Raw genomic sequence first — 21,848 nt, 5'->3', positions numbered from 1 at the left:
GATTTAATTACCCTTAATGTTTATGTTTAAGATGCAAAGGTATGACTTAAAATCCATTTTAAGAGGGTACAATGAATCACAACCTCAGCAACCTAGGTCAAGCATTTTCATTGTTAAATCCCCATGGGCATATTTTAGATGCCAGTGACAACAATGTACAGATAATTGTGTTCTATTTATAAGAGAATATACTTTACTTCACCATTTTTCAACTCAGACCTGTTTTCTGTTTTTCAGTATTATAAATATCACTTTAATAAACACTTTCATACATTTTTCTCTTCTTTTTCCAAGGATAAAATTTCAGTAGTGGCATTACCAAATCGGAAAGTGTGAACAAATTTGTGGCCTTTGCTATCCAGGGCTAACTGTTTTCCAAAGAGCTGTACCAATATACCCTGCAATGTGGGAATATGCCAATTTTACTGCAACTGAGCGGCATTAGGTAGCACCATTTAAAAGTTACTATCTGTATGGCAATATTTCCTAATTATAGAAACTGTTACTGTATTAGTAGTTAAACATTTCCTCCTGTTTATTAACTCTGTATAAATTAGGCCTGCTTTTTGTCTAACAGCTTTAAGATGTTTCAAATATTTATTTGTAAGTCAGTTATAAATGGGCACGGTACTCACATAACCCTTGGCATTACTTGAAAATAAGCCCTCTAGCTACCAGCGGGGCCCTGAATCCCACCCTTTGTAGCACCGTTTCTCCTCACTCTTGGTTCCTGACTCTAACTCTTGGCTTCTCCCTACTAATTACTTCCTACTGCACATATAGGAGGAACAAGAAGAGTTATCTACTAAGTAGCTATATGGCCAGCTAACTCCTGTGTGAACACACGTGTACAAAGTTCAAATAAAACATCATCCAGCTAACACTACAACTGTGATCTCTTCTCAGTCCTTTCCAACACTTTCCTTTTGGAATCACTTCCTGACACTTTCCCCTAGTTAGTGACTCCTCTCAACCTTTCTTAGTTTCTCATTATGTCACCTCAAGGTCTGACCAGGTTCCATTTCTAAAAATAAAGACTTTGATCTGAGCAAAGCAAAAAATTCTACATAGACTGAAAGCTGACTTTTCACACTAAAAAATGTGGCAATGCTCAGCATAAACTTTTGGCTTTATCAGAATTCTAGGCTTCAATATTTTAACAGAAAATTAATTATTAATGATTAGAGGAGACAAATACACTCCATTTGTTCACAGCAACACACCCTTTCTATTAAGTTTAACACAGGATAAGAGATATACACACCATTTGTTTTTACCACTAAGTCAGTTCCTAAGGTTAAAAAAAACAGCTGAACAAATACAGTTGTTACACAGGCAAATCTGAAAAACTTGGTCTCTTGGTCATCACTAATCATTAACTATTATTTTAAAATTGGCCATCAGCGCTTTTGACACAGGTATCATCAAAATAGAGAAGCAAAAGATTTTGTTTATTCCTCAGAGAGGTAGGAATAAATATCTGGTCCTTCTGTTTTGTTTTGTTTTTAAATAGTAATAACATCATCATCTTAAATTTGGGTAGCACCTTTTAAAAATATGCACATATATTATCACATTTCACACTCACAACAAACCTATGAAGTACACTGAAAGACATAATTAATCTCATTTTAAAAATAAACAAATACAGAGAGAAAGTGTGACTTGTATAAGGTCAAAGGCATGTGCAAAGGGACACTGGCAGGAAATACAGTTCCAGCTTAGCTCCACACCAAGTAGGACATAAAATGTTCCCACAAAGCGCTTGTTTGTAGCCTAGCATCACCTTGGCCCAGCGCTGCAAAGCCGGCTTGCCCTTTCATGCCTCACCTTACTCTGACAACCAAGGGGGACACAGGGAAAGGAGATGGAGGATGGAGTGAGGAAGATATAGCAGAGATAGATACTCCAGACCAGGGATCAGCACACTTCCTCCATAAAGGGACTGAGACTAAGTATTTTAGAGGGCCATATGGTCTCTATAGTGTTTACTCAACTCTAAAGTTGTAGTGCAAAGGCAGCTACCAACAATACGTAGCAAAAGGCCACAGCTGTGTTCCAGGAAAACTTTACTTATAAAAACCAGGCAGTGGGCTCACAGCGGTAGTTTGCCAACCCCTGCTCTAGACCTGCAGCCTCTCCCAGAAGTGTGTATGCAGGAGTGTGCTGGGGGCAGGAAGGGGGTCTTCTGACTGACTTCTCAGCAGGGCCACAAGGCCAAGCTTACATGGCACTGCAGCACAGATGTTCCAACACACCCCACTATTTCTATACCCTGCTCCTTTGACCTTTCTTCCCTCCGTTTATCAGCTTAGGTCTGAGAGCATAAAACTTGCATAGCAAGACTTTCTTTTATACCATCTAACATGATACTCTCCTAATAACTTCCAAAATCAGCAAAATCTAAAAGCAGCAAAATTACCCTTTCTTTCTGCAGGAAAAGACATCCTTACGGAGTCTTCTGAGCAATGAGTTCACCTATCATTATTAAAAAAAGAAAAAGATCAGGGAAAGATCTGGAGGTCAAGGGCTAGCTTAGCCTTTGGGGCAGCCTCCTTTCCTAAGTTCAGACCTAAATAAATGATAAGTAGTGGCCAATCTCCAACTCTCCCCTTAGACTTGGAAAGAATTAGGAATCACAATTCAGACTTCTGAGCAAAGAAAAACGTAACTGTAACTAATTATCATGTGGTACAATAATAATCGTGCATATTATTATGAAGCATTGGTGCCCCTGTCACTTACAAATAATTAGAGAAAACAATGCTCAGTGATCCTTTTGACCTCCAGGAGAGTTAAGAAAAATTAACTTTTTCCTAAAGATACAATGATGTAATCTGAGGAACATGAGTGTTGAAGGCACGAGTAAAACTGAAGTTTCACAGCACAGTCTTTGCTTCAATTCCACCCCCAGGAGCACATGCCCACACCCTCCTCTAACGGTGCTTAACACTGGAATATGCGACTAAACTGTGGGCAAGTACGTCGAGATTTGACCAAGGGTATCAGAACTCAGATATAATTTGGAAAACTGACCAAATGCCAGAACACCATTAAAACTCAGAAAATTCTTATATCACATTCAAAAGTTTCCTAAACAGAACTGAAGTTATTAAATAATAAGGAAACAATAAGCAGAAAATATTTCAAAAAGGAACATTACCTCAATTGGGTTAAATTTAACACTACTTATACTGTCAAATCCCCAGGTCATTGAACATATAGGATTGGTTCTTTGTTCATCCCAAATGTCTACTTGCTGTCCACATGTGGCAAAAACAGCTTCTTTCCAGTGATGATCAATTCCTGTGTACACTGTCTTTGAAAGCAAAGAGGTTGTTATAGACGGGTCTTTTCATTACTATTTCAAATCTACAGGATGATATTTCAAATATATTTATCTCCATTCTCATTTTTTTTTGAAAAAAATCTCATTCACAAAGAAACTTCTTTGAAGCCGTTTCTTAAAGGAGAAAACAGCACTATAACGAGTGATGTTTCTTATTACACACTGTGGGAATAAAGAAAAATGGTAACATGGGATGCATTTAATTAAGTCTGAATACATGTCATTGAAGTAATTTTTATTTTTATTTTGTATGTTGTTATTTTTTTTGGTGAGGGAGATTGGCTCTGAGCTAACATCTATAGCCAATCTTCCTCTATTTTGTATGTAGGACGCCACCCACGGCTTGATGAGCAGTCTCCACCAGGGATCCAAACCCACGAAACCCAGGCTGCTGAAGCAGAGTGCGCGAACTTAACCACTATGTCACCGGGCCAGCCCATGACGTAATTTTTAAATCATCATTGGGTATTGAAGGATCTTGGAACCAATTAATGAAATGCAAAGGCAATTTCTAAAAACCTTCCTTCAACATTTAACACATGAAGTACTGATTCCCAGGGCAGAAACACAGACACTAACAACTGAATTAAAATTTAAAGGGAGAAATAAAATTGGTGAAGGCGATTGCTAATTTTGTTAAAAGCAACAAAATCTCATAAATTTGCTATTATTCACTTAAAATATGTGATTAACCTATTTAGGTCCAGATTATAGTCTGCTTTTGTACCATACGTTAAAAAAAATGTTTGCAAAGTAAATTAAAGGGAAATATTTAGCCAACACTTAAAGCTTTTAGGAGCTCTTAATGGCATCAGAAGGTTTCTAATTGTTTTCTATTCATGAAGGCAAGTCCTACAAACTTTTCCACAGTAAGAATTAATCACCAACACCACAGAGACAGAGGTAAGACTAAGTATCTCAAAAGTCTTTTGGAACACCTAGAGAAAACACATCTAAAAAAGACAAAACCAACTTTGCTTTAGGAATTACTAATTTTTTACCACCTGCAAATGATTTCCCTCTCATACTCATACCCCACCCTTTAAGAACATTTAGAATTTTTGAAACCCAAAAAAGCAGACCCTAAATATGTACTAACTATAATACTGAAATGAAAAAATGATTTGGAAAACGCATACATTTAAAGATTAAATCTAATTTTTGAATTTCGCTTAATATCAAAATATAAGCAGTCTAAAGCATGGGTAGGCCAAACATTCTGATTTATACTTAAAATATAACTAAACCATATCATCTGATTTGCAGAATAATGTAAGAAACATATATGGGATTTATACAAAAAGCATCATCTTATTACATTTCTTCATTTCCTAAAGGATTCTTTCAAGAAAGAAATTCTGAGCTTTGTCTAAGATCTATGATGATAAAAGTCAGATAGAAGCCGAAGTGCTATTTTTTCCTAATGTTTTACCTTATAGACTTCTCCCCATGGCCTTGCTATAGGAAATGTTTTATTGCATCCTCTAGCTAAAAACAGAAATAGAACTCTATAACAATGAACAATGAAGAACTGTTCAAATTCTTTGACTGCAAAAGACCTTAATTGCATTAAATATTGCTTAAATTAGGTCAATTATTACAACCTAAAATCTTTCTTTTTTACCTCTTTTTCTGAAATTAAAATTATAAAATAATTTTAAGTAAAAGAGAAGAATTTTAATAGACAAAGTATGTACCTTTCCTAATATTGTATGCAATGGTTCTTCTTCTTCTCCAAAGCCTGGTCCATCCATTTTCCACTGCTTCACAGTTTTGTCATCACCGACCTAGAAATATTTATGATGATGATGATAAAGAACAACAGTTATAAATTATAAGCTTGCCAACATATACAAATTACCAACATCTCCAGCTTTAAAAATAACACATACTGTATTCTTCCAGGATCATATTTATTGATGCATTTATATCTTACGTTGTTAAAGATTTATGACACACACATACAGTATATAAAATTAAAAATAAAAGAGTATGAGTAGAGCAAAAGAAGAATAAGAGTAGGAACAAATTTAGGTCATAAATATGGCAAAAAATGCTTATTACCATAAGGATAGCATTTCAAATTAAAGAGAAAAATGGATTGCAATACAATGGTATTGCAATATCAGGTTAATCATTTAGAAAGTTGAACCAATTGGACGTCTGGTATAAAAAATAAAATTCTAGATAATTTTAAATGTAAAAAATGAAATAAACATGAAAATATTAGAGGGAAGGCATTTTTATAATCGTGGCAAAGATAAAGTCCTTCTTTGCATGACACAAAACTCCAGAAACTATTAAGTTGGCGGTTTTCAGACTGTGAACTGCAGACCTCTGTAGGACCCTGAGAACTTTTCAGGGGTCCACAAGGTCAAAGCTATTTTCATAATGTTAGTAAAGACATCATTTGCCTTTTCACTGTGCTGACAGTTGCACAGATGGTAAAAAGGCCATGGTGGGTAGAACGGCTGGCACCTTAGCCCAAATCAAGGTGAGGTAACAAACTAGGGTCATTTAGACTTGGGAATGTGGCAGATGTGTTCCAAATATTAGGTGAAATAAGCTGCAAAACAATGCATAATATAACCTGGTTTGGAGTTAAAAATATAAAATAATCATATACGTGATGCTGAACAATTGTATATATACCAAAGCACTAGTTTTAACTGAAAGTAGAGTTACAGGATACATTAACTTTCTGTTTTTTGTACATTTCTATATTCTATACAATCCACATTGACATTTTAAATAAAAATATTAACAAAGACATGTATTTATCTATGGGAGGAGTGTAAATTTAGCTCCTCTCTTGCAGCAAATTAAAAAAGAGAAACCCTTCCCACAAAACAATTCACACTGCCCATGACATTAGAATAGATAAATGATTAGGAAAGAAGTTTTGATATTAAGGTCAGACAGGAATTTCTTCTGTTGAGAATGCTAATAAATAGAACCCTTAAGAACATATTTATAATAGACTAAAAGTATTAAACAGGGTTTTATCTTATTAACAACGCGGTGGCGGAGCTACTGGCATCAGACCAAAACAAAATTCTGGAAACACAATTCTACTGGGAGCCAGTAAGATGTAATCTAGGTACTGAGGTCTTGGCTGATCTGGCTTGACTCAATGAAATATGTCAATATTCTGGAAGACAGGATAAATCGTCATTGAGCACGCCCTCCCTGAAGACTCTTTCTTTCAATGAAGTGTCTGATAAATAGTGTCTGAAGCTCAAGACTGACCTTGCCTGTAAACGACTAAGCTGCTCTATACACTCTATTGAGTAGAAGCCTTAGTACACTATCCATCCTGAGAAACGTTCAACAACGTTCCACAGAAATGAGGAGCCAAACAAGACGTGCCTGGCTAGACTACCTCACCTCCAGACTGAGGAAGCCAAAGAACCTGATGGTACCACGAACTGGGATATCAGGAATACTATGAAATTTAGGTAATAAATGTTTATCTTTTCCAACATTGTATATTAAGTATTTTTTGAAACATTAAGTGCTGAAATTATGCCAACAAGTAGTTTTCACGTGTGTCTTATCTCTACTCATGCAAACATTACTTAAAAAATACCTGAAGAAAAGGAGAAATGAATAGTGAATACAAAACATTTTCAGCCTTCATTTATTATAAGCATTAAAAAAACAGTAAAACCTCTGGTTGGGATATAACCAGAAGAATAACCAACTGGAAGAAGTTTAGCTGTAGTCTGCTGCAACTTCCCACCCAATTCCTTCCACAACATACAGTATACAGGGTCCTGAGCTCGTCTGCACCCCTCTAGTGAGAAGCAACTAAATACTTTTGCAAAGTAGCCTACTTTGGTTTTTGACAGCAAATAGCTTTTTCCTGATACCAAAATCAAATCTTTTAACATTAACATCGATTCCTAATGCTCCTTTAGGAAACAACAAATAAGTCTATTTCCTTTTCTACATGACCATCTTTCAAATATTTAAAGGCGGCTATCCCTTCCCTTTATTATTCCCTTGCAGTCTGGCTTTTGCACCCAGCACGCTACACAACCGGTTCTTTAAAAAATCACCAGTTCTTCTAGCCCTCTAGAGTTGAGTTTTCTCATTTCCTAGAGTGGGGGCATTCACCAAGGCTATTTTCCTGACAGCTCTGTATTTCTACATTTTCCCTCTCATTTTCCCCCAGTGATGCCACACAATGACTTCAATCATTCTGTACTGATGATGCTAAGTTTAGCTCTGACTTCCCTCCTGAGCCGCAGACTCTCACCTGTAAAGGTCCGATAGACATCTTCACTTGAATAGCCCATTGGCAGTCCCGCTCATCACACCATACCCTTCCCATTCCCACTCTCTCCTAAACCTGCTGATACTCCTGACTTCCTCATTTCTGTGATAGGAGCCACTATCTTCCTAGGCACGCCTCAGTTGTCAAGCCTATCAAACCTCAAAAATGTTTTTAAACCTAAGAACTGCTTTCCACTATTTCACTCCCCAGTGTTGACTCTTATTACTGCTTACTCATATTATTAAAATAGCCTCCAAACTGATCACTTACTGCTGTCAAATTAATCGTCTCAAAGCACAGTTTAGATTCTGTCATTCCTGTTAAAAAACTTTCAATGCACTCGAACAGATATTTGTACACCAATGTTCATAGGAGAATTATTCACAAAAGTCAAAAGGTGGAAAAGAACCCAAAAGTCCATTGATAGCTGAATGCATAAACAAAATACGGTATATACATATGGATTATTATTCAGTCTCAAAAATGACAGAAATCCTGACACATGCTACAACCTGGATGAACCTTGAGAACACTATGCTAAGTAAAATAAGTCAGACACAAAAGGGTAAATATTACATGATTCCACTTCTATGGGTACCTACAATGGTCAAAATCCATAGAGACAGAAAGTAGGACAGTGGTTAACAGGGGCTGGGGGCAGGGGGGAGCAAGGAGTTACTGTACAATGGGTACAGAATTTCAGTTGGGAAGATGAAGAAGTTCTGGAGATGGATAGTAGTAATGGTTGCATAACAACGTGAACATGCTTAATGCCACTAAAATGTACATTTACAAATGGTTAGAAGGATAAATTTTATGTTATGTATATTTTACCACACATACACACACAAATCCTTCAATGATTTAATACTGCCTAACAAATGAAGTACAAATTATTCATCCTTAGCACTGAAAATCCTTCAGAGTAAGCCAAAATACCTTTCTAGCCTCATTTTGCATTAATCCCACTTCTCAGTGTTCTATAAATATTAGTTCAATAATATGTTAAGCAATTTTTATAAAAAAATCAAAAAGTATCAGGAAAGCTAGATTACATAAAGAAAACTAGTACTTTTCAGGGTTTTAGTAAGTTATTTTGCATTCTGAAACTCCAAAAGGGCCCTGGAACAAATAAATGAACTCAGAAAATATTCAACTAGCTCAGTTCTATACATGTTGAAAAGAGTTAATGACTTAATTGCGTTATACTTACAGTAAAAAAAGAAGTCCCACAAAAGCGAGTGCATATTCCTCGTACAAAACCTTCATGGGCTTGTAGTGCACGGATACATTTTCGTTTAGTCAAGTTCCAAATTCTAACCTATGATAAAGCATACCAGGAAATTTCAGTGAACTACAAATATAAAATATTCAGGCGCCGGAATAGCACATTCCAAGAAAAATAAATTCAACACTCAAAAGCCTACGAATCTCCCTACCAGACAGCTAAAAACAAAACCCTCTGAATTAAAATAATGCAATGCATATGGATAAGTATATCAACAAGCAGAAAATTCAATCTGTTAAATATCTATTGATTCTAGTTTAAAGTGTTTCAAAGCTTTCTTTCCTTGCTAGAGTGGGAAATAATTAAGTGTTGAATCATTAACAACATTCTCTGTGCAAACACCTCACACTTAAAATATCTTTACTGTAAACATAACTTATTATTTATGGTCAAATTGAGCCTTAGGCTACTACATTTTTAATTTCTTAGGTTTAGATAAGAAATTAAAGTTATTAATTCAAACAGAATTTAGTTTTGAAATTAAAAGCAAACAAGACATAGAAAAATGAAATCAAACCAATTAAAACCCACAGCAACTCAAAACTAAAGGAAGAACATTTCTAATATACATATTTTTAGTTTAAAAGATTTAGTTTAGAATGACACTTGCCTCTCCATCACATGCCCCAGAAAGGACAGTAGCCAGGCTCTTTGGATGCTTTGCCAAGCAATTGACTCCATCTCGGTGACCATCCAGGGAAGCAAGGAATGGCTTTGCAAATACTCGTTCCAGTTTGGTAGCATTTAAAGCTCTCATGTATTCTCGTGGGACCTCAAAAGGATGTAAGGTAGGATCATAGTTTCTTGGAACTGAAATAAGAATGACTCCTCTTAGCAAAATAATTCACATTTAATATTTCCTGTGTTCTTCCTCAGCTTACCATTCAATTTCTTATTAAATAACCCTTTATTAGAGACGCTGTTCTATTCCTAAAACTGTGAAGAATACAAAAGTAGAAAACCTGGGAGCTGGCCTGGTGGCTGAGTGGTTAAGTTCGCGAGCTCCGCTTCAGTAGCCCAGGTTTTCACCGGTTTGGATCCTGGGCGTGGACATGGCACCGCTCATCAAACCATGCTGAGGCGGCATCTCACATACCACAACTAAAATACACAACTATGTACCGGGGTGGAGGGAGGTGTGGGGAGAAAAAAAGGAAAAATAAAATCTTAAAAAAAAAAATAGTAGAAGACCTTTTGTCCAGAAACCTTTCCAAAATTACCAGAAAATCATAGAATGCACACATCTTGCAAAATAAGGAGACTTGATATATACATACGACTTTTCCTTTTCTATGTCCTACTACACTCTTCAACAGGGTTGTAAGCTTTCACGGGCAGGGCTTCCGCTACATTCTTCATTTGTACTCCTCATGCCTAGCAGAGCGCCTAGCACAAAACAAGGGCACAATACACGTTTGCCTGACTGAACTCTAAGCTCCTGTGGGGCAGGGAACACTATCAATCTCCAGTGCTAACAGTACTGCACTGACAGGCACACAATGTGGTGGTTATGATTACAGCTACTATTTATCGAGTACTTTCCATGTTTATTTGCTTACTTAAAAAACACAGAGAGTCTACCATGTGCTGGGCACTGTTCCAAATACCTTATATTAACTCATTTAAACTCCACAGCACCCTCTGGGTTAAGTTCTATTACTATCTTCCACTTTATAGATGGGGAAACTGAGGCACAGAGAGGCAATCTGCCTATGAAGTGATGGAGCCAGATTCAAACCAAGGTAGTCTGGCTCCAGAACCCATATTCTTAACTATTATGCTATGCTGCCAAACATCTTGTCTCAGTTAATAATTATGCTAGGAAATAATTCTAAACTCACATGTCTAAAATACCCTCAATGTCTAAAAGTAAATGCATCTTCTTACCCCATGCCTTCAGCCTGCTGTCTCTTCTTTCTCACTCCCTGTTAACGGTACTACATCTCACATTCAATCAAGTTCAAACGTTAGTCATTCTTACGTATTCCATCTTCCACATTCCCCAATGCCAAAACTTTAAGTCCTACTTCTGTTGTCTTCAAAATACTTATTTATTCTTCCCTTTCTTTTCCTACTTCTATAACTTAGTTCTGGACCTTATTACTTTATACTTAGACTACTGTAATACCATCCTACTCTATTTGGTGGCAGTTTACACTATTATCAGATTAATCATCCTAAAACACAGCTTTTTTACATGTCACTCCCACGGTCAAAAACTTTCAAAGGTTCCCTATAGTGGTAGTCTGCAAACTCCTTTGATTGTGTGCCCCATTAGTAACAGAGTTTTTGAGCAGGCTTCTCTCCCTCAACATACACATATTTATTTAGTGACAACACATGACTAAAGATGCTTGTTTAAAAAAAAAAACTCAATTTAACAATATGATAGAGTGATTCAAAGGTTTCAACTTTAGTTTATTTTAATCTTTGGTTTTAAGCGATATCATAGCTGAAAAAGACACAGGCAGAACTCACTTGTGCACAGTACCATGTCATTGGGACCACAGGCATACTGAAACCAATTTCCCGTTTTGCATGGTTTTGAGGTAACACGTGACTTCAGTCACTGTAAACCTCTCGAAGAGTGGAAGTGGTTCACTTAAAAGCGTAAAAAGTTAGGACTGCCCGTACAAGCAGATCCAAAGAGAATACAAGAGTTGGCTATGTCTAGTATATTTAATTTTCAGTCCCATCTACCAGTTTTGCAAAGGTTATTTCTGAAGTATGTCTAGAAAATTTCCATCTACTCTGATGTCAATAACTGTTCTTACAACTATTTGGCATTTTAATAATTTTAACCTTGGGGCCAGCCCTGTGACCGAGTGGTTAAGTTCGCGTGCTCCACTTCGGCAGGCCAGGGTTTTACTGGTTCGGATCCAGGGCGCGGACATGGCACTGCTCATCAGGCCATGCTGAGGTGGCATCCCACAGGCCACAAGTGGAAGGACCCACAACTAAAAATACACAGCTATGTACCGGGGGGCTTTGGGGAAAAAATGAAAAATAAAATCTTTAAAAATAATAATAATTTTAACATTAAAATTATCAACATGAAAAGTATTTTTTCATTAAAATTAAAAAATAAACAAGGTAGATCATTTTCTTTACCAATTTTTTTATATTGGCAAAAATGAATTCTTACACATGACACTTTCATCATTTTCAGTACAAAAATTTTTAAATGATGGAAACATTTCCAAATACATTTTCAAAATGATCTCTCCATAGTACAAGATTTTTTGAAAACTAATCACTTCCTCACTTACCATTCATCATTAAAATGGACCTTAAAGTAGCAAGTTACATATTTTTTATTTTTAAAATAAAAACTTCTACCCAGTCTTCATAGCCACAAAAAGTTTAGCTAATTTTAAAAATGCTTAATTCATGGCTACGTTCCACAGCTCTTCTAAGAACTTTACAACGATATTATCTCTGCAGGAAAAAAGATTTTCATGGTCCATCTCCTTAACCTTTCAAATTATTATAAAGATTCTATTATTTGAAATAACAGAATTCCCCAACAAATGTCAACTGTAATATGCTGCAATATTCTGAAGGCAGAAGCAGGCACACCTTTGTCAACCCTCCAGTCTTTTCTTGGGATACCTCAAGTACCACAGAAAGCCTGTGACTATGTATTTAATGTATAGCTAAAATGAGGATGTCAGTAGCAATGCAAGTTTTATGAAAGTAAAGATTATTTCTTAATATAAGAAACATAAATTGAAGTATTCATTGTTTTTTTCCATTCTGCAATTGACAGCCTCTTCATTTTAGAGACCTCTGACCAATGCAAGGATGTTCAAGCTCCTTTCTGGTCTTCCACAATCTGATCTCAACCTACCTCTTTAGCTTCAAGTAGTACGTTCTGAAACTTAGCTCCAGCCAAACTGGTTAGTCACTGTCATCTAAAACTGCCTTGCAATTTCCGACTCTTGAGCCCTTGCAGAAGCCATTTCTTCTACCAAGAATGTACTCCAATATTCATCCTATTTAAACCCTATGAATCCTTTAAAAATATCCAGCTTAAATCTCGTGTCTTCTATAAAGCTTTTCAAATCACCACAATCATGCTCCCCTCTAAATTCATACAGTCAACAATAGACATTCAATAAATATATATGGAGCACCCGCCATATGCCACAAGAATATGAGGATATCACAGCTAACAAACTTATGTCATATATTTATGTAGGCTGTTCTCACAGATCTGTATGTTAACCAGCTGTGTCAGAAGTGCCAAAGGAGTTTTAAAAATACAGATTCCCAGATGCCCACCTTGGTTTTACGAATCAGAATACTCAAATAAATATCTGAATACTGCACAAAATTTACAAGGAAATATCACCTAACCAAGATAAGGATGAAAGGACAAAGGAAGATAACAAACGTCTTTCTAATTTTATGTTTTACAGAGCTCCAATACTTCTATTTTTCCATTTTGCTATCCATTAACACGTCCATCAGAAAGTATAAAGAAATTGGTAGATGTTATAGAAAATAAGACCCTTAACAAGATCAGATGACTAATAACCTAACATTGAGATTCTATGACGAGTCAATCACTCACTCATTCCTTCACACAGACATTTATGAAGCTCCTACCATGTGCCAGGTGCTGTCTAAAGACACTGTATATAGAAATAGACACGATTCTTCCCCTCTGTAAGCTGTCTGATGGGAAAGACTGATAATCAAAATAATAACCATGAGACAGTAAGATAAGCACTCTGATGTTAGTGTAAAAATATGTGATAAAGCATAGAAGAAAGATGCTTAAATGGGGGTGGAGGGTATCTGCAGGAGATAAGTATGGAAAAATTATTGTCCAGAAAAAGCTTCCCAGAGGATGGAGAGAAATTGGTAAAGGTGTGTGCCACAGGACGCCTGAAAGAAAATGTCTGAAATGCACTGAGATTCGCAAGGGCAAATGCAAGCTGTTTGCGGGTAAAGCATCGACTGGTGAAACCAGAGAAGATGGGACCAGGTTCAAGGAGTAGGGATGATGTCAAGTTCAAGCGACATAACCTAATTCATATTTTAGAAACTTTACTGTCTTGTTAGTTAACCTGTAAACATGTTTTGAGTAGAGGTCATATATTTACTCCTTAGCAATGCTCACACATATGTTGACAACCTCTACTACTCAATCAAAATAGCGAAATACTGTTCCAGCCTCATCTTCTATCACTCATCCTTTACTCAAACTCCGATAACTTGACCCTTCTTTTATGCCTTAAGTTCATCCTTGCCTTAAGGCCTTTGAACTTCTTATACTCTTCATTCAGAATACTCTGTTCACATATGGTTGGTCCCTCGTCATTTTAGATATCACAAGCTTTAATTCACAAGCAGTCAACATGTTAATAGGGGAATAGACTAGTAAGGATAAATAAAACTCAATTTCATTTTATCCATTCTCAATTTCAACTGTTGATAAGAGAAAACTGATGGCTTTAGGTTTCACCTATGTCTCTTCCCACATCTAGAAGTATGTAATTTTAAGTGGTAAAGTGGCCACAAGTTAGAGCAGCAGGAAGGCTTAAAGAAGCCTATTTCATTGTTAAATCCTTCAAAATATGAGTTTGGCTCATTCAAGTTCCGCTTTTCCACAAGAGGAATCCAAGAACAATGAGAGAGCAGCACCTGGAAGCCAGGAGGCGGAAGCATTCCCCAGAGAGCTAACTTTTCCATTTACCACTAGGGCAAGTTCTTAGAAAAAGGACCTGAAGAGAAGTCCACTACCCAGTCCCGCAACGGCCTTATCCACCAAAGTCTGCCTTGGCGAAATGAACAGGGAAAGAACGAGACTGAAGTGCCAGTCTCCCCGCAGCTTTACTCAGTGGAAGCTGAGGCCAGACCCAAGGCTGGCGGCCTCCCTCCCAACTTGTCTCACCTCTCTGTAAATCCAGCTTGGTTTCGCGGACATAGTTGTCCGGGTTCCGGCTCAGCATCTTTACCTTCATCTTGGCTGTCGGCTCTCCCCGATTCCACGAGCCTTTCTCTCTGGGCTTGGGTTACTTCCACCTCCTCCGGCACATGCCACTTCCGCTTCTTCTAAGCTGCTTCCTGTCACGTGACTTCCACGGCGTGGAAACCGGCCGCTTCAGTTGGACCTTGCGGCGCTTCATAGTTTTGCGGACAGAGGTTGCCTGGGGGCGGTTCTTCAGCGGTGCTCTCCCGTGCATGTCCCTCTGCCGGTGCCGGCCACCGCGGCGAGCCAGGCAGGCGGGGACTCGGCGGCGGCGGACGCCCCGCCTCCGCGCTCTCCGCCGGCGTGCCCTACGCCTGCGCTGCTCTCACGCTCCTTCTGCGCCGCGGTCTCCGCTCCGTTCCTGTGCCCCGGCGTCTGAGGCCGCGCACCGGTCCCGGAAGTGGGCTCGCGCCCCGCGGTTCCGCTTCAGAGCGGCGACCGTCGCCACGGTGGCGGCCACTGCATCTCGTCCCACCTCCGCCGCCCTAGGCGCGGTGGTGTCAGCGGGCCCCGAGCCTATGACGGGCCAGGGCCAGTCGGCGTCCGGGTCGTCGGCGTGGAGCACGGTATTCCGCCACGTCCGGTACGAGAACTTGGTGGCGGGCGTGAGCGGCGGCGTCCTGTCCAACCTCGCGCTGCATCCTCTTGACCTGGTGAAGATCCGCTTCGCCGGTAAGAGCCCGCTCAGACCCTGGGTTCCTTCTTGCTGTCACCCCGAATTGGGGGATAAAGACGCAAAAGGAAGCCTTGCTCTCCTCTGCGTCTTCACACTGCCAAGCGAGCATTGAAGAAGATGCTGTCTTTCCGGGCACACCTGGAACTAGATTTGAGGGAAGGGAGCCTGGTGAAAGGGTGTGGCCGCCGTCACCCCCGTTCCCCATTTTAAGGGATGGAGAGAAAAGTCTGAGACAAGTCGTTATTGGTGTAGACTGTGGGACTCAGAGCCTGATTTGTAAAATAAAAAAGAGATTGTCACACTTTAGGGCTCAGCCCTCACACGTGCAAAGCATTCACCCTTCGAGGTACTTTGAAATCTTAGGGTAGCCACGTGTTTGGCAGCACGGCCAAGGGGAAAAGGCAAGTGCTTGGGTAGGTGTAATCTTCAGCAGGTAGTTAGGAATAGGTTTGGGATGGGATTCTCTTGTTTTTTGGCGTCTCTAGTGTGGTACAAGGTCCTGTGAAGTAATAGGTAGCTAGAATCCAAATATTATTTTGTTTTTTATTTAGGTTTATCGAATTAAGTGCATTGAGTTAAGTGAATTAAGTATACTAAAATTAAAGTACTTTAGAAGTTAAACTCAACAGTAAGTTCTGGAAAAGATAGTGTTGAAGAAGGTCTTTGATCATTTTACTTGTAAACTGTTTTCTACCATTTTGCTTTTCTTATTGCTACAAGTTAAGTTCTGCCTTGAGAATTAGATCTGGAGACGTGGTTTATTCTTAAGGAGTCAAATTAATTCTATTCACCTGATAGATCTTGTTCTTGTAATGTTTGTAGACTGCTGTATGGGGTACACAAGAACCTAAACAAAGTTCTTGTCCTCAGGGAACTTACAGTTTTAATTGGGGCTTGAGACTTAGTCATATAAAACGTAATTCTAGATAACATAAAATGAAGGGCAAAATGGAATAAATCCAAACACCAAAATATGAGTAGTGGTGGAGCATCAAGAAAATTATAAATTGCTGATGGCCAGATGTATCTGTGCCTGTAAAGGTTGCATTAGATCTTGAGGTTCCCCAAAGAAGGAGCAATATTTTGACAGCCAGAGAGGACGCAAGAAGGAAGGATTTTCCTATGAAGGAAAAATCAGCAAAAATTATTCCCTGGAAGAAAACCCACAAAGGCATATAATTTCCGTGGAGTTTATGATGCATGCACAAATAAAAATTACGATGCATTTACTAGGAGCAAGGCAATGCACTAAGAGCTGTATATGCATTATCTCATTTACTACTCTGAACAAACCTGTGAATTTATTATCCCAGTTATACAGATGGGGATAATAGAAATTGAGTAACTGGCCCAAGTCACAAGTTTGTAAAGGTAGATCTGGGATTTGAACCCAAGTGGTCTGACCCTAGAACCTTCTGGCACTTAAGCACTGACCATACTACCTCTAGGAATCTCTAGTATACAGCATCTTGAACATGAAGAAAAGAATTCTGGACTTGGCTGCAAGTGCAGGCCTGTATGACTTGGTGTCTCCCTTCAGCATTTTGTCCAGGAGCAGAAGAGGTGACAGTTGAGATGATCATTGAGGAATAGTGTCGTTGGCGTAATGAGTTTAAGACAATGCTGTGAAGCAGACCGTGCCTGAAGAAAGGGAATTCTTGGTACCTGAGAAGATTGGCAATGTTAATGAAATGAGGAGAGTGTTAGGAGACCAGGAGGACTAAGGTGACAGATAAAGTGATTGAGATTGGATGGGAGGACAAAATTAAAGATCTAGGAGTCAAAGCAGGACTTTGTAATAATAAAGTGCGGCTGTGAAATGGTCATAGGAAAGAGGGAAGTTTAGGAAGATGAGTAACTGAAATCAAAATAGTTGATTGGCCGTCAGCATTAATGCTGTAATTTTTGTGCTTTCATAAAATTTAAGCCCTTGTAATAAAATTGTAATATCTCATAACAGGAGGTGTTAGTCTTGAATGTACCGTTAAACGTAACCTGGAATATTTCAGTGAATTCAGGTATAAATTGGAACTTGAAGGTATCCAGAGTGGTAGAAAGATTAGCAATCATTTCACGTGAGAAGTGACTGGAGAAATTAGTTTAGTGCAGGGGTAGGAGGTTACTTAAGGTATTGAGAAAGCTGCCATGTGGGAAAGGAAGCTGCCTTATTGAGGGTTGATCTAAAGGGCAAACAGAGGTTGGGCAGAAATTACAGAGAAGCAGAGTTTGGCCTGGCAAAGTGGTGGTGCTCAGAAATGAAACTGGTGATGACTGGAAGTGGTTCAGAGGTTGGATGACAGAAGTTAGAAGATATTTCTGTATTGTGTGGAAACGTCAGATGAGGTGATTGTTGAGGCCCCTTCTAACTTTAAGATGTAATTTTAAGTCATCAAGAATGATAAGAGAGACAGAGCCCCAACAAAGAAGAATGTGAATCAGGTGTAAAAATAGTAATTTTCGAAAATAACCTGAAAACCCAATAATCCATAAGTTGATCGAGGAACCAAAATGTAGAGTCCGGTAACAGGAATGGCAAGTTTTGTATGTATATAGTATTGCAAAACCCAGTAACATAAATAAACTAATACTTGCTATGTGCCAGACTTGATTTTAAGGGCTTTATATGTATTAACTCATTTAACCCTTTGTGATTTTTAGAGTTCTATTATTTTTCTCATTTTATGGATGAGAAAACTCAGGCGCAGAGTAATCAAGTAACTGTCTCAGGGTCGCACAGTTAAGTATTAGAATTGGGATTCAAACCCAGGAAGTGTGATTCCATAACATATGCTGTCAGTGTGAAACCGTAAGTGAGTAGTCTGGTATAGCTAAAGGGTAAAATGCTAGGGTTGGAAATGAGAATGATTCCAGAAAGTTAAGAAGCTGCCAGGTTGACACATCTTTTATGCCATGTAAAAATGGAAGCCAGGTCTAGATGCTAGGAATGAGATCAGGGCTAAAGATGTAGAAACCGTAGCACAGGGGTGGTGATTGCAGCTAAGATTGCCTATAAAAATCAACATTTAAAGAATGGGCAGCAGAGAAGGAGGCTGCAAAGGAAATTACTGGCCAAAGAAGTAAGAGGAAAATCAGGAGAGTGTGGTGTGAAACTAGCCCAAAGAAGAGTGTTTTAGGAGGTAAACAGTGTCAGGTGCTGCTCAAGGGTTAGTAGGAAAGAGAGGACTCCTAAAGTGCACTTGGAGGTCTTTAACTAGAGCACTTGCTGTAATGGATGGGGATCCAAACAGATTGCACTGGAGGTGAGAAAGCCCCTGCTGAGATTGTAGTTCTCTTCCAGAAGCTTAACTGATACGGAGGCACTGTTTAGGGCTTCAACACATGAATTTGGGAGGGAAACAATTCAGTCCCTAACAGGCTCTTGCCCTTCTTTCTCGCCTAATTTCCTACCAAGTCCTTCGCTCCACCAGCTGTACGCTTCAGCTATACCAAATCCCCAGTGTACTCCCCAAAAGTGCCAGGCACTCTGATGCTTCCATGTGTTTGCTCCAGCTGTTGCACTTGTCTAGAGGTAAACCTTTCTCTCCGTTTCCCACAGACAAGTTTCTGATCAATCTTCAAGGCTCTGCCCTAGCATCTTCTCTCCCACTTTCCCTATCACCTGCTGCCTCTCCTCTCTCCCTTCTATACACAGCGTTCATGGTGTTTCCTCTGTGTTCCTATGGCACTTCTTTACCAGAGTGCTCATAACTTTGTAATGTGATTGCTTGTTTATTTTCCCTTGAAAATTATGTCTTCCTCAGTGTCAGGGTTTGTGTCCTACTTATGTTTATATTCCCCCTTTGCCTGGCAATGATGAGTCAATAAATAGTTTTTCTATCTTTTTATAAAATAAAATTTATGTACAAATGAATAGTTTTCAAAATTAAAGATTTAATCCTAACTTTATGATACGGTAGATAAGATTATAGTTTTAAGGAAGTATATAGTATGGAATGTTGTTGCCTATTACTGAGATACTTAATACTCCTATGATTAAGTGACTTCTCAAAATAATAGAGAAATCATTGATTCTTACCTATGAAAAGCAAAGATTTTTTGTGTGTGTGGTTTGCTTTGTTTTTTACCTCAAGAGAAAATTTGTGTTTTGAGATTATTGAAAGGAAAATGAAAAGTATTTAGAAGAAAAAATTTACACAGGAGAATGAGAAACATAAAATCCAAGGGAAGCACCAGAAAGTTTATAAAGTACACAGCAAAACATATTTTGAGAGCCACTCTGTTACTTGCTTTAAAATTTATTATCTTGTATAAACTTCATAACAACCTGTGAGGTAGGTGATATTTATCCCTGTTTTATACATGAGGATGCTGAAGCTCAGAAAGATTAAGACTGTATAGCTAAATAGGGAAATTGGATATCAAACTCAGTTCTTCTGACAAAGCCTAGTGTACTTTAATCTCGTTTCATGGTGTAACACTGTCAGGTTAATGATGAAGGAAATTGACTTTTCTCCCTTTGCCTGGCTATGGTAAACAGTCAGGGATTCTTTGCCAGGCTCCATTATGCACAGTAAGGTAGTGGCAAGGGGACAGTGCACTGGGCATGCTGGTATGACTAGTGTACTATAATCTGTATAAACGTTCAGGGGGGCACTTTCAGTATGTATTTGTAACCTTAAATTTATACCTTTTGGCCCATATCAATTCCCCTTCTAATAGTTAATTCTAGTGACATAAGAATTTGTACAAATTGTTGTACAGCATATTCTCTAGAGACCTTTTAATAATAGCAAAATAATGAGAAACAATTCACATGCCAACTAGGGGAGTGATGCTACAAATGAGATATCAATGAGAGAAAACCATCACGTCATTTTTATAAAATCTTTTACTTTTTGGAAGTCTATTTAATAACAGAGGAATGCCCACAATATACTCTTAAGTAGGGGGAAAAGCAGTGTACAAACTAAGTATAGTAAAATGCCAGTTTTATAAAAATCTAGAGTATAGGGCCGGCCCGGTGGCGCAGAAGTTAAGTGCGTACCGCTTCAGTGGCCCGGGGTTCGCCAGTTCGGATCCCGGGTGCGGACAAGGCACCACTTGGCAAGCCATGCTGTGACAGGCATCCGACATATAAAGTAGAGGAAGATGGGCACGGATGTTAGCTCAGGGCCAGTCTTCCTCAGCAAAAAGAGGAGGATTGACAGCAGATGTTAGCTCAGGGCTAACCTTCCTCAAAAAAAAAAAATCTAGATTATAAATTTGGCATTCTCTTTCATTCCATTTCCCTGTAGGAAAAAGAAGGCACATTCAAAATAGGATTATTCTTAGGTGTGGGGGTTGTTTACGAGGACTGTTTACAAAGATGTGAGCAGATCATAGGAAAACCACAAGGAATACTGCAGTATTCTGGGGCTGGAAACAGTCTAGACTGTTGCCACCTGAAGAGCCAAAGGACAAGGGGAGAGAATCGTAGAGGGCCACCTTGAGAGGAACTGTGACCTTGGGTGGAAGAACACAGCCTGCCCAAGGCAACCTCATAGGAAGGGAGCTGGAAGATAAATGCCTGCATCTGTTCTCTTCCATCCCTCTGATCTCCTACTAGGGCTCCCCACTAGTCCAACTCAGCTAGAAGCTAGAAGGCAAAGTCAGGCTTCTGGGGCAGAATGTGATAGAGAGGGGTGGACAGTGGGTCTGGAAAGAAAAACAGAAGATATTCAGGGTATATTAATTGAACAAATATTTATTGAGAGCCTACAATGTACAAAGCACTATGATTGGGGTAGAAATATTGCAGTGAAGAAGTAGTAGTCTCTGCCCTCACAGAGTGTCTTCCTACTGGGAAGCCAGAATAATTGAACAAAAAAACTAGTAATTGCAATAAAGTGTTTTATTATGGTAGAGAAAGAATAGGGTGCCAAAGCAAACTTGACCTCATCTAGGGGATAGGAAAGCAATCCCCAAAGGAAGTGATTATTAAACTTGAGACCTGAAAGAGGAATCAGAATTAGCTGTGTGAAGGAGTAGGTGAATGAGAAGACAGAACATTCCTGGCAGACGGAATAACCTCTACATAAGCTTTAAGGTCAGAGACTATATGAGAACTGAAAGTTGTTGAACATTGTAGCATCAGGTGTTTTAAAGTGTAGACTTCAGTGAGCCAGGTGCTTCGCAGGAGGTTCAGTGAGGCAGCATCATTGAATGCAGGGAGAGAATAGACAGAAGACTGAGGCTCTTGGCCGACGTGCGTGATGGAGGGTCTTCTGTACTGTATTAAGGACTATGTTCTTTAGCTTACGGGCTATAGAACAGTTT

The 21,848-nt window shown here is 38.8% G+C and overlaps 2 protein-coding genes across 3 annotated transcripts in view; one reads left to right on the top strand and one right to left on the bottom strand.

The window, feature by feature from the left end:
• DCAF13 (DDB1 and CUL4 associated factor 13) overlaps positions 1–14,974 on the bottom strand; it is a 31,184-nt gene extending 16,210 nt beyond the window's left edge. Inside the window, 5 exon segments of the mRNA NM_001309279.1 lie at positions 3,164–3,319; positions 5,047–5,136; positions 8,842–8,949; positions 9,527–9,726; positions 14,819–14,974. Coding sequence (NP_001296208.1) covers positions 3,164–3,319; positions 5,047–5,136; positions 8,842–8,949; positions 9,527–9,726; positions 14,819–14,888 — 624 coding nt within the window. The 5' untranslated portion in view covers positions 14,889–14,974.
• Positions 14,975–15,108: 134 nt separating this feature from the next.
• SLC25A32 (solute carrier family 25 member 32) overlaps positions 15,109–21,848 on the top strand; it is a 36,188-nt gene continuing 29,448 nt past the window's right edge. For both annotated transcript variants that reach the window (XM_005613240.4, XM_001494337.6), the window contains exon 1: positions 15,109–15,568. In XM_005613240.4, the coding sequence (XP_005613297.3) occupies positions 15,109–15,568 (460 nt within the window). The remainder of the gene's footprint in view (positions 15,569–21,848) is intronic.

Source organism: Equus caballus, chromosome 9 (assembly GCF_041296265.1).
Source record: "Equus caballus isolate H_3958 breed thoroughbred chromosome 9, TB-T2T, whole genome shotgun sequence".
Taxonomy (NCBI): domain Eukaryota; kingdom Metazoa; phylum Chordata; class Mammalia; order Perissodactyla; family Equidae; genus Equus; species Equus caballus.
This window is presented reverse-complemented; position numbering and strand designations above follow the sequence as displayed.